Genomic DNA, 13,942 nt, shown 5'->3' on the forward strand with positions numbered 1-13,942 from the left:
GTCATTAGACATTAAAAAAAAAAAATCAGACTGTCATAAATTCATTGACAGTGAAAATAATGCTTCTTTGCTGTTTTCCAGACAGTGAAATGTAATGACATTTTTGCATCCAAAACGACATGGTTTCCAATTGCGTACAAATTAATAGAGACTCCAGTAGCGCACCAGCATTTTCATGATTCTGATGATAAAAACTCATATAAGAAACTACTGTCTTCATGAGGATGAACACAAATAGTCATCTAACATAAAAATGCCTATTTTACTGAGATATTGTCAGCTGTGCTCTATGCAAGGAAACAATGCTGTTGCAGTATAAATGACTAAGGATGGATAAGCGAATGAATAAATATTTAAATAAATTTGTGTGTGAGTGTACAAAGCATTCCCTTGCACTACGTGTCTGTATGTATTCACAGACGGACAGTCATTCTGGAACTTTTGGCACTTTCTTGCATTTCCTCTGCTTCACCACTGCTGTGCTTTGTTGACAGAGCGGACTTGGATTTCAGAGCTTGCTCTGTGATTTGGGACCTGGTGAGAGGTTCAGAGTCCAGAACGTCAGCTTTCACTGCAGGGTTACATCTTGTCCCTGAGATCTTGCTGCTCGGGGAGGTTTCTCCACGGTTCATATCACAAGGTTTAATCTGCTGCTCAGCAGAGGCTGTTAGCAGTGGTGTGTTCATGTTACAGGTACTCAAGTGAGGTAAGGTCCATTTCACAAGTCTGTACGAAAGAAAAAGACAACAAAAAAAGCTTAACATTACTCAGACATCTGTTTTCATTTATGTTTTCCAATTAAACGTCCATTTTATTGTTATAACTCCCTACACCTACCACCACACATAATCCGATCAAATCTAAAAGACTTTTATAAACTATAACATTTCCTCTGGATTTCAATGACTCATGAAAAGGCCTCATGCTGGAAAACAGAGTTCTTGTTGCTTCTCATTCATCCACTTCAGGAAGAATTTGTGTTCCCAACGTTTTGGTTTATTTCAAAATCTTACTATCTTTCTGAGAACATCATTTAATAATGGCAAGACCACCTTCGTCCATAAGAGCTGTTCCAAGCCCTCGCTGGTGACATGATCAGAGCTGATGATGAAGCATTTATGAAACCATTATAAGGACATAAAAACAACCACAAAGAAACTAAAACATGCAGAGTTAGTATTTCAAATGTCATTTTAGGGTTATAAGAGCTAAATTCAGAAAGGTCAAAACTTTGAATGAGTATTGTTAATAATATCAATGACAGACTCTACAAGCTGGATCTTTTGTAAGATTTAACAGCAGCTACTAAGTTGAAAAGTGACAGACTGAATAGCAGAAATGACTCACAGCAATCAAAACCTGCCGTTCTGAATAAGGTCAAGTCTTAATGTCCCCATTCATCAAATTAATAGTTTAATTGCTTGTAATCGGTCTTGAACTATTTGTTTTTAATGTATCAATACCTATGTTTATATGGACAAATATTTCTTCTGACTGACTAAAATCAGTCTTATCAGACATTCCAGCAATAAAGTGATGCAATCAGTTGTGTGTTTACAGGAAGGAAAGATTACATAACGTAACGCTTTTGCAACAAGTAGTGATTCAGAGGATTTGATCAAATTTCATTCAATTTTATTGAAGCAGTGGATGTACAACTTCTCGTTTCAAGCCTTTTGATAATCCTTAACTTCTTCAGTTTCCCACAAAAACACATCAGCCACATTTTTTTTGCTTCGTTTTCAAACTTTAAAACTAATCAGGTCACTTAACCACCACATGGTCCCAGGATGTGTATGAAGATCATACATCACAGCAACCATCAGTTTGTATTAGATTCATTTATTCTTGTTGATCAGATCATGAAAAGGTTTAGATCACAACTCCTATTCGAAGAAAATGCATTCCAATCAAGGCCAATCCAGGCTTTATTTGTAGAGCACTTTCACATACCACAAGGTAACCCAAAGTGCTGTACAGGTAAAATAGAATAAAAATCAACATTAATAGCACAAAAATAAAAAGTTGAAAGACAATACAATCGTTCAAAAGACAAAATAAGACAGAAAAGACAAGTGGTCCTGCTCTCAGAGTTAAAAGTCAACGTAAAAAGATGAGTTTTTAATAGATACTTAAAACCACTTAAAGTCCTCGCAGACCTCTCAGAAAGAGGGAGACTGTTCCAGAGTTCGGGGGCTGCTGCAGAAAAAGCTCTGTTTCCATGAGTCAAGTCCTCGGGACTACTAGAAGCATCGGGTCTTCCGATATAAGAGCTCTAACGGGACAATGATGCTGCAGTAGCTCAGAAAGGTACAAAGGTGCCAGACCATTTAAACCACTCATTCATTATCCTAACCGCTTAATCCAATTAAAGGTCGCGGGGAAGCTGGAGCCTCTTTGTGCGAAAGGCAGGGTACAGCTCGCCAGTCCATCACAGGGCCCATTTAAACCAGTGTTTCTCAAATCCAGCCCTTTGGTCCCCCTGCCCTGAATGTTTTAGAAACGTTTCTCCTCCAAAGCACCTGAGTCAGATTATTAAACTTCCTTATCAAGTTCTTTGCAGCCTTTTAATGAGCCCTTTCTTTCATTCAGGTGTGTTAAGGTAGGGTTGCCTATAAAACATGCAGGGTAGGAAGGCCTGAGGACCGGAACTGAGTAATGTGCTCACACCGTCATTTCCCCGTTAACAGGCGAGCAGCTGAGTTCTGGACCAGCTGCAGGCGGCAGAGGAGAGACTGCGTAATCCCAGTATAAAGTGAGTTGTAGTAGTCCAGTCTAAAGACAAAAGCATGAATGACCCTTTCCAGGACAGCCTGAGGAACACAAGGCTTCACTTTACTGATAAGTTTAGGTGTTAATACATGTTTATTCAAACTGGACTTTGATCAAAAAAGCTCCATGTAACACATCTTATCATCTGATAAGTTTGTAGGTGCTTTCAATGTCCTCTGTCCTAATGGGATGGGTGTGCCCAGGCTACTGTCCAATCAGGGCAAACAGGATTTTTAACAACAAATCTGTACATATACAACAGAAAGTAGCAGTATACTAGTCTTTCTATGTGGACTTCACCATGAGTTTAAATGGAAGTGTTACAAAAAAAAAAAAAAGTGACATTTAATTAGCAGTTTGGTTGATTAAACTGATTTGTTTCCATGTAAAAAATCTAGTCCAAAACGTATTAGTCAGCTAAGATGCTCTTCAAGATCCTATTATCTTATTTTTGTAATGCCGATAAATGTAAAGCAAAACTTCCACACCAGCTTCCCTCAGTGTGTAAAAGCGCTATTACTTATCCTTTATTGTTCTTTACAGACTTGATAATCCAGTAAACATTTATTTTACATGTGCAAATCTCATTTTAACAACTCCTGTGAAGTGAAAATCTTGTTCCCCTTTTAGTTTCCAGTGCCTTTCTTAGAGTCTGGCAGCCTTCAGTTCAAACTCTCAGGACAAACAGTGTCTTTATCAGCAGAGGAAATTAGGATCAGTGACTCAACAAGTGGAGGAATGACAGAGGTGTAAGTACATGTCTTTACACCAGAAGAAGAAGAACTTCTGTTAAAGATCGGTGAGAAAATTAGTGGAATAATTTTCAATAATTAACACAATGAACAAGAAATAAAGTACAAAAAAAAAAAAAAAAAAAGAGTGACAATTTCATTGTTCCTAGTGACAGTGAATAAACCTGCTCTCTTGACCTCTGATCTGCTACTGTGACAGCCAGACTGGGACAAATGGGCAGGAAATCTACAATTTAATCAAATCAAAAAGTTCATCCAGTTACACACATCAAACTTCCTGTTAATAAATGACGGGTTTGTGCGGCTAAATGTTGCACTCTGTCCACTCTGTGTGCAGGAGGGTTCCTAGATCATGGTTTCCTTACTGTCATTAAGTACATTTCTCTTGAGGAGGGTGTGCCTCCATTTTGCTTTAATGCATCATAAGGAATAACGGGATTTTAATTAATCCTACATACCTTCGGATAACTTGTCATTCTCACCTGCTGAAGGGAGTTGCTGCCTTTGTGCTGCTGTGTGTGTCCTGATGTTAAACCACTCTCCTCTGTCAAACCTAAGGGAACAAAGTTGTACACCTTACTTTACTGATCGGACTATTCTGGAAATGTTATTTTGAAGCAAAATACTTCAGATTCAACATTCTTGCAAGTATCGTATATAACATACCAAGGGAGTAGCGTCCCAGCCGGATGTTGAGCCAGATGTTTCTACGCTGAGCCCAGCCCCCCGGAGCCTCCACCTCATACAGATGCTCACGGTACTCCTCATGCTGCTGCAGGAAGCTCCTCACCACTAGACACACAACATTCATAAACAGGGATTGGCCTTAAGCAGCACCATTGTAAAAGATCATTTATCTTATTCACATCTGTGTGTTTTCATCAGTCGTTTTAACTTCGCATTCTTTATCTGTGCTGTAGAGACTGAGAAACAGCATCCTGCAGCTTCCATATGTTTTTAAGATTGCTGTGAGTCAAACAGAAGACAAAAACTTGGCTTTTATCCCATGAAGGGACACCGACCTGCTGACCTGAACACCATGTATAATCTACAACTATTACCTTAAATAAGGTTGCACCAACACAAACAACAAGATTTCTGGAACAATGTATAGTTATGTTTGGAGAAAACTGAACATAACACATCGGTACAAACACCACAAACCAACTGTTAAGCACGGTGGTGGAAGGCTGATGATTTGGGCTTGCTCTGCAGCCACAGGATCTGTTAGTACAGGTGGATATCTTGCATTTACTGAGTGGACCATGAAGGTCTCCGTATATGAACCAATGGACTGTCAAACACAAGGTTGTTGCTCTTTCAGCTAATGCTTTGCTAAAACTGGCTCATGCAACGGGAAATGTTCCCAAACATGGCAGCAAATCTACAGCAGGACCTCTAAAAGAAACAAAAAAGTTTAAAATTTCAAACTGGTCCACTAAAAGTCCAGCCTCAATCTGATGCAATAAGCTGCAGTAAGACACAAAGACAGTAGCGTTTATATGAATGCTGTAAATTTGAGTGAACTCCAGCAACATTGTAAATGAATCAGTAAAAATTCCTTCTCAATCATGCAAGAGACTCATAACATCACATTATTTCTTCCTAATTATTGCTGCTTAAGGTGATTCTACATGTTAATAATTCACAAAGTGCACTCAGCTCTTTGCCTACTATTTCTGGAGTTTGTATTAGCTTCATTAAATGCTTAATAATATTCATCGCCGGCAGATGAACAAAGTATATCTAGTCTGTTCTACGCTCATAAAGGTTGCTATTGGAGCAATTTGTTTAACTGTGTTCCTCATTGTTGCTGTTAGAGGGCGCTGTATTGTTACCTGGGCAGGGGGAACAGCAGGGCGCAAGTAAATGTTTGTATGCCACAAGATTATTTGCGAATGGAATAAAGACGATTTAATCTGAAGTTAAGTGATCTGAGTGGAAGTCAATCACGGCAAAGCGGCGCGTCAAACCAACTCTTGGGTCAAGCTATCTCAGTAACTTTGTCTTTTAATATTAGTCATGGCTCACCGTCGGGGAATTGAACCCTGGTCGGAGAGACTGGCCACTGCCCAGGTAACGATACATCGCTCTCTAACAGCAACAATAAGCAACACACTTAAACAAATTGGCTCCTATGGTTGCATTTATTCTATTTTACAAACTGATGAATGTCAGATATCTGTGTTATTGTTGTATAAAACCGTAATGGATTGAAAAAGAATAACTGTGCTCTGCGGAGGACACATTTTACCAGATGTTATCTACTAATATCAAAGTTTCTTCCTTCAATACACAGAAGTTGAATGTACTGATGCATTTGCCAATAATATGAGATAAAGAAAAGTAAAAATGTCCCAGAATGACAGAGATTAAACACTAAACACCAACAACGAAAGAGCCACAGGTTGGTTCCACCTTGTGGACTTTAGTTTTAGAAATAAACCACTGCTCTCCTCAGCTTACAGATTTGTTTTTGGATCTCTGTGAATTGCAGCTTCAGTTTGGGAATGAAGATTAAAATGTCCCAGCAGGACAAGTGGGCCATGACCTGCTGTGAAACATAAGTATATAATTACTGGCAGCATGTGGTTATGAACATTTCCATGTAAGTGTCATAGTTATTCCCAGCTGGCATAAATGCATCCAGTGGAATACTTTGTCTTCCAAATATGGGAATCCAGTTGACAAAGTTCTTGTGAAAGGAAAGAAGAAAGTGTTAAATAAACACAAAAAGAATGTGAAGCGGGACCTCTGCTTACCTGCCACCATGCTTGGTGATAATGGAGAGCTGAGTCCCAGAAACTCCTCAGAGGAGAACGAGGAGCAGAAATCCTGCAGCATCTGAATGCCGAAGCCTCTCCTCCTACAGCTGCGCCGCACCAGCACCGTGTCGAGGACGGGCAGCAGGTAGCAGCAGCTGGTCCAGCCGTCACACAGGCTGCCTGAAACAGCAAAGCAAGCAGTCACTGCTTTAAAAAAAAAAAAACACACATCACCTCAGTTTTAGTCTGAAACTGTTGTAATTTGTGAGTTTTACAAGAGGACCGACGGTCCAGAAGATATTCTAATCAGTCCTTTAGAAGCAGCTCAGAATTTTATGCAGAGAGCATCGTGAACAAGAAGTAGTTTTATGCTGTTGCTAAAAAGGATGGACTTAAAAATATTTCTTTTCATTATTTTATATAATTTTTTATTATTTATTTTGTATTGTTTCAATTCCTTCTTGTATGGGTCATGTGTCTCTAGTTGTAATTTTAGATGATAAGGCTCTCTAAAAAGTGGTCAAGCATGGTTGTTTTTGTATGGGTCATGTGTCTCTAGTTGTAATTTTAGATGATAAGGCTCTCTAAAAAGTGGTCAAGCATGGTTGTTTTTTTTCTGTAAGTAAAGAAGAAAAAGCTAAAGCAACATTTAGTTCCCTAAAAAGATCAATGTCACTAGTTTGTGAATTAGGAATTTAAAAAAGTGCATCTAATAAAAAGACAGTAATAATTAATTTAAATATTTCTTATAATATAGTGCGTCTAAACCCGGTACTGCATCTTACATGTTTCCATCAAATTTCTCGATTCGGTCCTACGAGACCCGAGATCCAGCAGGTTTTCCATGTATCCTTAATTCAACAAAGCTGATTTGTATTAATGAGTCTGTCGCACCTGATTGGCTGTTTGAGCCATTTAATTTGATTCATGTGTGTTAAGCAGGAACACATGGAAAACCTGCCGGATTGCAGTCCTCGTAGAACCAACTGAATTTCTATCAGATAGTAAAAACAGCTGCTGTCTGGGACTTCAGCTGATTACAGACCCCAACATAGTTCTGCTGACTCTGCCTGACTCTGATGCCACAAAGCTTTTGATTTTATCACTTATCAGATATATGTGCACCAATCTGACATGTAGGCCACTTGTGCTTGTGCTGTTGTTGGTCATCATGGTGGAGAGGCACTATGGGCCAAATCTACTAAGATCCCAATTTAGTAGCAGTAATATGTTAAAAACAGGCACAGTTTCTATCAGCAAAATTTCTATCAGGTTTGACAGACCACTCTGCAGGTGCTAAATTAATATTTTTACATTGTCTCCTTCCAAAACAAGTAAAATAGTGTGTGAACACCCCATGCTGCATATTCACTGAGGGAGACGTACTAACAGGATGCAGACGCGCTGTATTGCAGTATTGAAAGATGCAGCTCTCAGTTTGCGCTGTTGGACTTTTTTTCTTGGGTGTGCAGTGAGTTTGCGCATGTTTTAGTACACACAAAGTTTAGTAGATCCAGGCCTAAGTGTTAGAAGTTATTTGAAGTGCAAATATTAATTGAGCTTTTCACCATAGTGACTTTGTTGTACACCAGTTTTCCACAGTTCCTTGTGGCTTTCCGTCTTTTAAAGCTAACATGTAAACCTGCATGTAGAATCAAACAAAGATGTCATGCCACGATGGTGGAAAGACCTCCCAAACTCTGTCTGCTCTGCAGACACCTTGTCTACTTTTAAGAGCAAGCTAAAGACTCAACTCTTCAAGGAGCTCTTCTGCACTTAGTTTAGCTATATTTGACAGAGGAGTTGGAGAACTTAGCCCAGTTCTTTGCAACAAATATCATGGTATTCATTTTTTTGTATTTTAATAAAGGTAATATTTTGGGATGGGGGGAAAAAAAAGCCTCCAGCAGTCTACTAGCACCTTCCTATGACGTCCTCTGCGGTTGGATTTTGTGCTTATGTTGTTTTCACTCTCAGATCTAAGTCGCTTTGGATGAAAGCTTCTTCTAAAAGACTGTAGAATAGAACAGAATAGAATAGAATAGAACAGAATAGAATAGAATAGAATAGAACAGAACAGAATAGAACAGAACAGAATAGAATAGAATAGAATAGAATAGAATAGAATAGATGCTCATTTGCATTGTTGCTCAAATCATCTTAGTACTTTAAACAAATGTATAAATAAAGACAGCAAAAGCCTGGTTCTTAGTGCTGTTCCCGACTTAAAAAGGAACTGAAAGGTGACATTTTAAACTCAACACAAAAACAACCTAATTAAATATCAAAGACTCAAACACATACATCTAACAATGCTAATTACAAGATTGATTGGTTTGATCCACCTCAGAGCTTTTACAGCTGGAAACAAACTCCATACAATTTGATTTACATTCAGATTCTTGCTGTAAAAAATCTCAGAATAAGCCATAAAACTGAGTTTACAGGTCAAATGCAGATTCAGTGGAGTGCTTCTGCTTCCACGTTCCCTGACAGTCCTCTCTAGTTCTCTAAATGAAGCCGCCTATCTCTGAGACTTGGTATGTTATTACCCTATAAAGCTCTGCAGCTGCTCCACGCTTCGTTTAGTGCACTGCTGCACATCTGCGGTTTGATGCTGAGCTGCTGTTTTTCTGATCTTACAGATGCTGTAAAATATGTTAATACCAGCTGTTAAGGGTTTAATTTATACTTTGTTACAAAAAGCAGTGTTATGTATTATAATATGACGATCTGCCCATATGTAGGGTTGGAGTATGACTTCTGGTTTTGCAGTGGACAACTCCTCTCCTGCAGCATCTTACTTAACATTTTTTACATGTGCCCCCCCCCCCCCCCCCCCCCCCCCCCCCCCCCCGTGCTTAACAAGATGGAAACATTTTCTACTTTATTTTCCATCAATCACAGTCCATTTTCCCTCCATCAGCCCACCTTTGTGTTTAACGGTGTAGAAGCCGACCGCCTGGTTGTCCTTCCACAGCACTTTGCAGCTCTCTGTGCGGGGGTGCAGGGAGAACGCCTCCCCCAGCGAGGGTCTCTCCACTACCCGGCTGAGCAGGAACACAATCACCCGCTCCATCATCGACTGCGCCTGCAGACAGAACGCTGGATGTTTTGGTTTTCTTCGTGGCTTATTGTTGCTTGTCAGCTGTTTAACTTCAGTATTTGGACTGTCATCTCTACAGGTACGTCTCAGAAAATTAGAATATTATGAAAAAGTTCAATGTTCTTTGTCCCTCATTTCAGAATGTGAAACCCATGTGTTATATAGATTCATTACACATAGAGCAAAACATTTCAAACATTTATTTCTTGAAATTTTTATATTTGTGGTTTATCGATAATTTTAAAAAAAATTAAAAAAAATTAAAAAATTCAGTGTCTCAGAAAATTTGAATTTTGTGAAAAACTTCCATCTTAGAAAGTCATGGTGTCACACCATAATCAACTATTTAACTCAAAATACCTGCAAAGTTATCCTAAACCTTTTTTCTCCCTGCTGCAACAAAACCTGATTCAAACCAGTGTGTATTTAGCAGAGATGTGCAGAGCTTGTCTGAAGATGAGTCAGGTGTGTCCCAGTGGGGACACCGGTCCTGGAGGACCAGGATTGGGTGTGACAAAGTGGATGAGATTGTAGTTGTTCACCACTTGTCCCTAACATTGACCTTTTCTCATATTTGTTCCTTTAACTTTATTCTGTTATTTCTGTTTCCAGGTAACCATGCTGCACTTACTATCCCGGGTTGTTAGTGTTTGCATTGTGTTGCATTTTTCATTGTTATCATTTAACATCATTCTTTGTTTAACTCCACCTTGCAGGATAGGAAATGGCCAACCCAGCACTTCCTCATTGCAGGTGTGAGGGACTTCCTAGATCAGGTGATTGGGAGAAACCAAGTGGAGGATTTTCTTTAAGTATGGGTTTATTTGAAATAATGTGTTAGAACTGGTATTCCTTTTTGTGTGTTTTTTGTTTGTTTAGGAATTTGGTTTGTTTATTATTGTTGGTGTAGAATAAGGTTGCTGGGGATAGTGATATGGGGAAATGGTTTCAGCTAAATCAAATCAGGTGTGTGTCTAATGGGGTATATAAGTAATCAGTTTTGGGGAGTTTGTGAGGAGAGAGGGGGAAGGAAAAGATATGAAACTGGAGACTGATTGCCCTGATCTTTGAAACTGTATGACAGACAATTCGTGGAAAATAAATGTTCATCTTTAGGAAAATCCCAGGAATGTTGATTCTGTCTACGTCTAATCTTCAACCTTGGACACACTACCTCACATTGGGGATCCCTGCTGTACAGTAAAGCTTGCTACATACTCAATGAGAAACAAGAACTTTTTGTCTCTTGTTTGAGAAGAAAATGACGTCATTTTCTTCTCTCGGATGTGGCTGGGGACAGTTCTTGACTCATCAACCTGACAGAACTTTTTTCTCGCGGGGCTTCGAGAAGTATCGCGTGATTGAGCAGATATTTGAGGTGGGCATGGTTAACACGGAAAAGCAGCCCACTTGAAGGTAAAACAGATTGTTTTGATATTAAAGTGGAACTATTATGCGCATTTCAGGCTAGTTTGTTTTTATTTCGGAGACCAGAAGGGCTGGGATTGATGGAGTTATTGTCACAAATGGCTTTATTTACTTCAGACCGACCCTCTCCGTAGGCTGTCAGATCAGCCTGCAGGCAAAACGAGCGGATTGAGACTCTTCCGCATTAAGCCCCGCCTCCCGCCACTGCACTACATCGGGAGCGCGCACCGCACCTGCTTTCGCCGTCATTGTAACATCTCATAAACAGAAGGATTAGGCTCATATGAACTCAATAAAAAAAACAAAATACAATGTCAACACATAGCATACAGCCCTACATGCTGGAACCTGAATCAGACCCTGAAAACGAAGTGGAAAACAGCAACCCACAGCAACGAATGCAGCAGGATGTCTCTTTGGTAAACTCACCAGCCATCGTTGGAAATAACTTTATCCCACGTTTTCCACCCGCCTGATGTATTTGTACATGCCCTTGTTAACCAGTAGAAGGTAACCAATCTCCGAATCTTATCCCCCGGGACGTCACAAGGATTTCCAAGTAGAAAAAACTCTCTAAAACGACGCGTTTTTCGTTGCCATGGAAACCAAACGGAGAGCGTGCTGAAACTCAAACTCAAACTCAAACATGCATTTAGGTGATAAAAAACGGTGCCGTTCACATGTCTGATGAGGATTTAACACTGTAACCCTGTAGAAAGCTCAGAAAACTCAAAATACCATAATAGCACCCCTTTTACAAGAAATTTAGGAAATGTTTACATGTGGCATTTAAACACACGGACCCAGTCATGTGTACAACCCATAAAGTTTCTCGTTAAATATGAAATGACCATACGAAGATCATTCTTTTTCTTTTTCTTGCAGCAGCAACACAGTTCTCACTTCTCATGCAGGATGTAACAAGCTCGACGTTAAAATCCAAATCAGCATGGCAGGTCATGTGGCAGCGACACTGCCATAAAAACCAGAAGAACATCAGCACAGTTACCGACACCAAGCCATGTCTGGATTTACTTGACGTTCGCAACACATCATCCAAATGCCACCACTTGCCATGCAGGTATAAAGCCACAGCTGGAAGGTAAGAGCAGAACAAGAAGCATTAGTTTCTGTCACATCTGCAGCTCATGTAGAGATCCGCATGTTCAGCTGCAAACCTTTAGTTTGATCATCTGGAGGGTGAAGCGCCAGAACCTCACAAGCTGGTTGTTCATCTTTAAACAGCTGCAACGGCCTTACATTTGTTGCATTTATCTCCACCTGTGTGTATGAGAGGAAGATGATGTGTGAAAAAGGGATTAATAACGTAAAACTGTAGTGGTTTTAATCTGCTGCTGAAGGAACTGGAGTAAGAGATGATAACATTCCCATTTTTATGGCTGTTTGGCAAAGATACCAGACTGCCAGAAGTCAAGCGGTCAGGTTTGCCACGTCATGACAACGATTTGATAGCACACACAAGTGGCAGGTGTGTGTGTGTGACAGAATCCATCAGTGTTTGGTGTCTCTACAAATGATTCTGTTTTATTTTTTTTTTTAACAGAAGAACTACTGAATCTGTGACGTGTTATGTCATTATTAGCAGATTTGCAAACTTGGCTGTAAAATCAAAACATAAATAAAACATTTGATAAAGACAGCAAGTAAAATCATTGTTGTGTTTGTACAAATCAGCCTCAGACAGTTTAACAGCATTTTATCTGACACTTCCCTAGTGCTGCACCTCAATTAGGATTTGCAGTGTTTAGGAAGAACATACGGGTTATCCCTATTGACACTGACCTTTGCATTGTTCATTTGTTTTATTGTTTATACGTTTACTTTTATGGATGGTTATTTATTGATTATGGTTGAGTAAGTAAGCCGTCTGTGTAGCAGAACACCAATGCCTGAGATACATTCTCCCAAGGTGGACAAATGAAGGTTTTTTGACTTTGATCACACCTGTAAGCTAAAAGCAACTGTGACCTATATCAGATGGTCATTTTTATGTTTCAGAAATGCCAAAATGATCTATTATTGGGTTTTTCTTTATGATTTATTTATTTATTTATTATTATGATTGTTATTATGATTGTTATTATTATTATTATTATTATTATTATTATTATTATATGGAGTAAGGATTACATTGCAGATAAGAAATAATAGCATTTTACATCCTTCCATGAACATTTATTTATTTAAAGGAAAATGGACACCTTCTGAAAATAACAGTATAAAAATAAATTTACGACTAAAAACAGTTTTATATTATCTTGAGATAAGATGACCTCTTGAAACATCAGTATTAAAATGTATAACTGCAGGCACATACAGTCTTGGCTAAAGGTAGTTAAGAATACAAAACACGTAATTAACTTAAGTAAACAAGTTAATAATTGCATTAATCATCATACAAGATGTTCGCATTTGATGGACTTTAAGTTCCCCAAAGTAAATCTTGTCCTTATTTCATATGTAAGAAATTTGAAGATCTTTAAGACAAATAAACAACAAAAAAAAAGACATCAAATAAGTGAGTATTGTAAACTGCTGTTAATTTAACTGCTTTTACTAAACATAATTGTTATTCCTACGTAAAACTATTAGTAACACCCTTTAAATGTTAGTTATGACAAAGAGATGTAGTACCTTTTCGGTTTGTGTTGACTGAAACCACTCATTACTGCAAGGTGTTGCAGCCAAAGCGGAGAGGTACTGTCCAGCTGCAGAAAACAGCTCTGTTTCACCCACATCTGGCAGATCTACGGGGTACATGGCTGTTCAGAGGGAAAACAGCTGATTCAGGTCAAGTTACACAACAACAATGGCATGACCCAGTTAATCACAGGTTTATTTACAATAGTAGAAAGTTGGGTGACAAAGGAGCTATTCATTCAGTAAACTAACAAAATAAAAAACTTTGACCATCTGTGGTTGTTATAAAGCGCTTTATAGATACGTTTTGATTGAACATGTGCAGCTTTCGATGACATGTTCTCCATTCAGTCAGAAGAATAATTTTATTTGCTTACATTAGCAGGACATTTTGTGGAAGAAGACCTTTTCATCTAGGAGAAGATGTTACTTGCTTGTTGTTAATGTCGGCTTAGCAG

At 38.9% G+C, this 13,942-nt stretch overlaps 1 protein-coding gene across 1 annotated transcript in view; it reads right to left on the bottom strand.

Moving 5' to 3' along the window:
• Window positions 1-309: 309 nt before the first annotated feature.
• fam169b (family with sequence similarity 169 member B) overlaps window positions 310-13,942 on the bottom strand; it is a 14,063-nt gene continuing 430 nt past the window's right edge. Inside the window, exons 2-9 of the mRNA XM_079248284.1 lie at window positions 13,479-13,606; window positions 12,002-12,104; window positions 11,833-11,918; window positions 9,221-9,380; window positions 6,287-6,469; window positions 4,191-4,316; window positions 4,007-4,077; window positions 310-726 (exon numbers count right to left, since the gene is read on the bottom strand). Of these exons, the coding sequence (XP_079104410.1) occupies window positions 688-726; window positions 4,007-4,077; window positions 4,191-4,316; window positions 6,287-6,469; window positions 9,221-9,380; window positions 11,833-11,918; window positions 12,002-12,104; window positions 13,479-13,606 (896 nt within the window). The 3' untranslated portion in view covers window positions 310-687. The remainder of the gene's footprint in view (window positions 727-4,006; window positions 4,078-4,190; window positions 4,317-6,286; window positions 6,470-9,220; window positions 9,381-11,832; window positions 11,919-12,001; window positions 12,105-13,478; window positions 13,607-13,942) is intronic.

The sequence above is a fragment of the Telmatherina bonti genome, assembly GCF_933228915.1.
Source record: "Telmatherina bonti genome assembly, chromosome: 2".
Lineage (NCBI taxonomy): Eukaryota > Metazoa > Chordata > Actinopteri > Atheriniformes > Telmatherinidae > Telmatherina > Telmatherina bonti.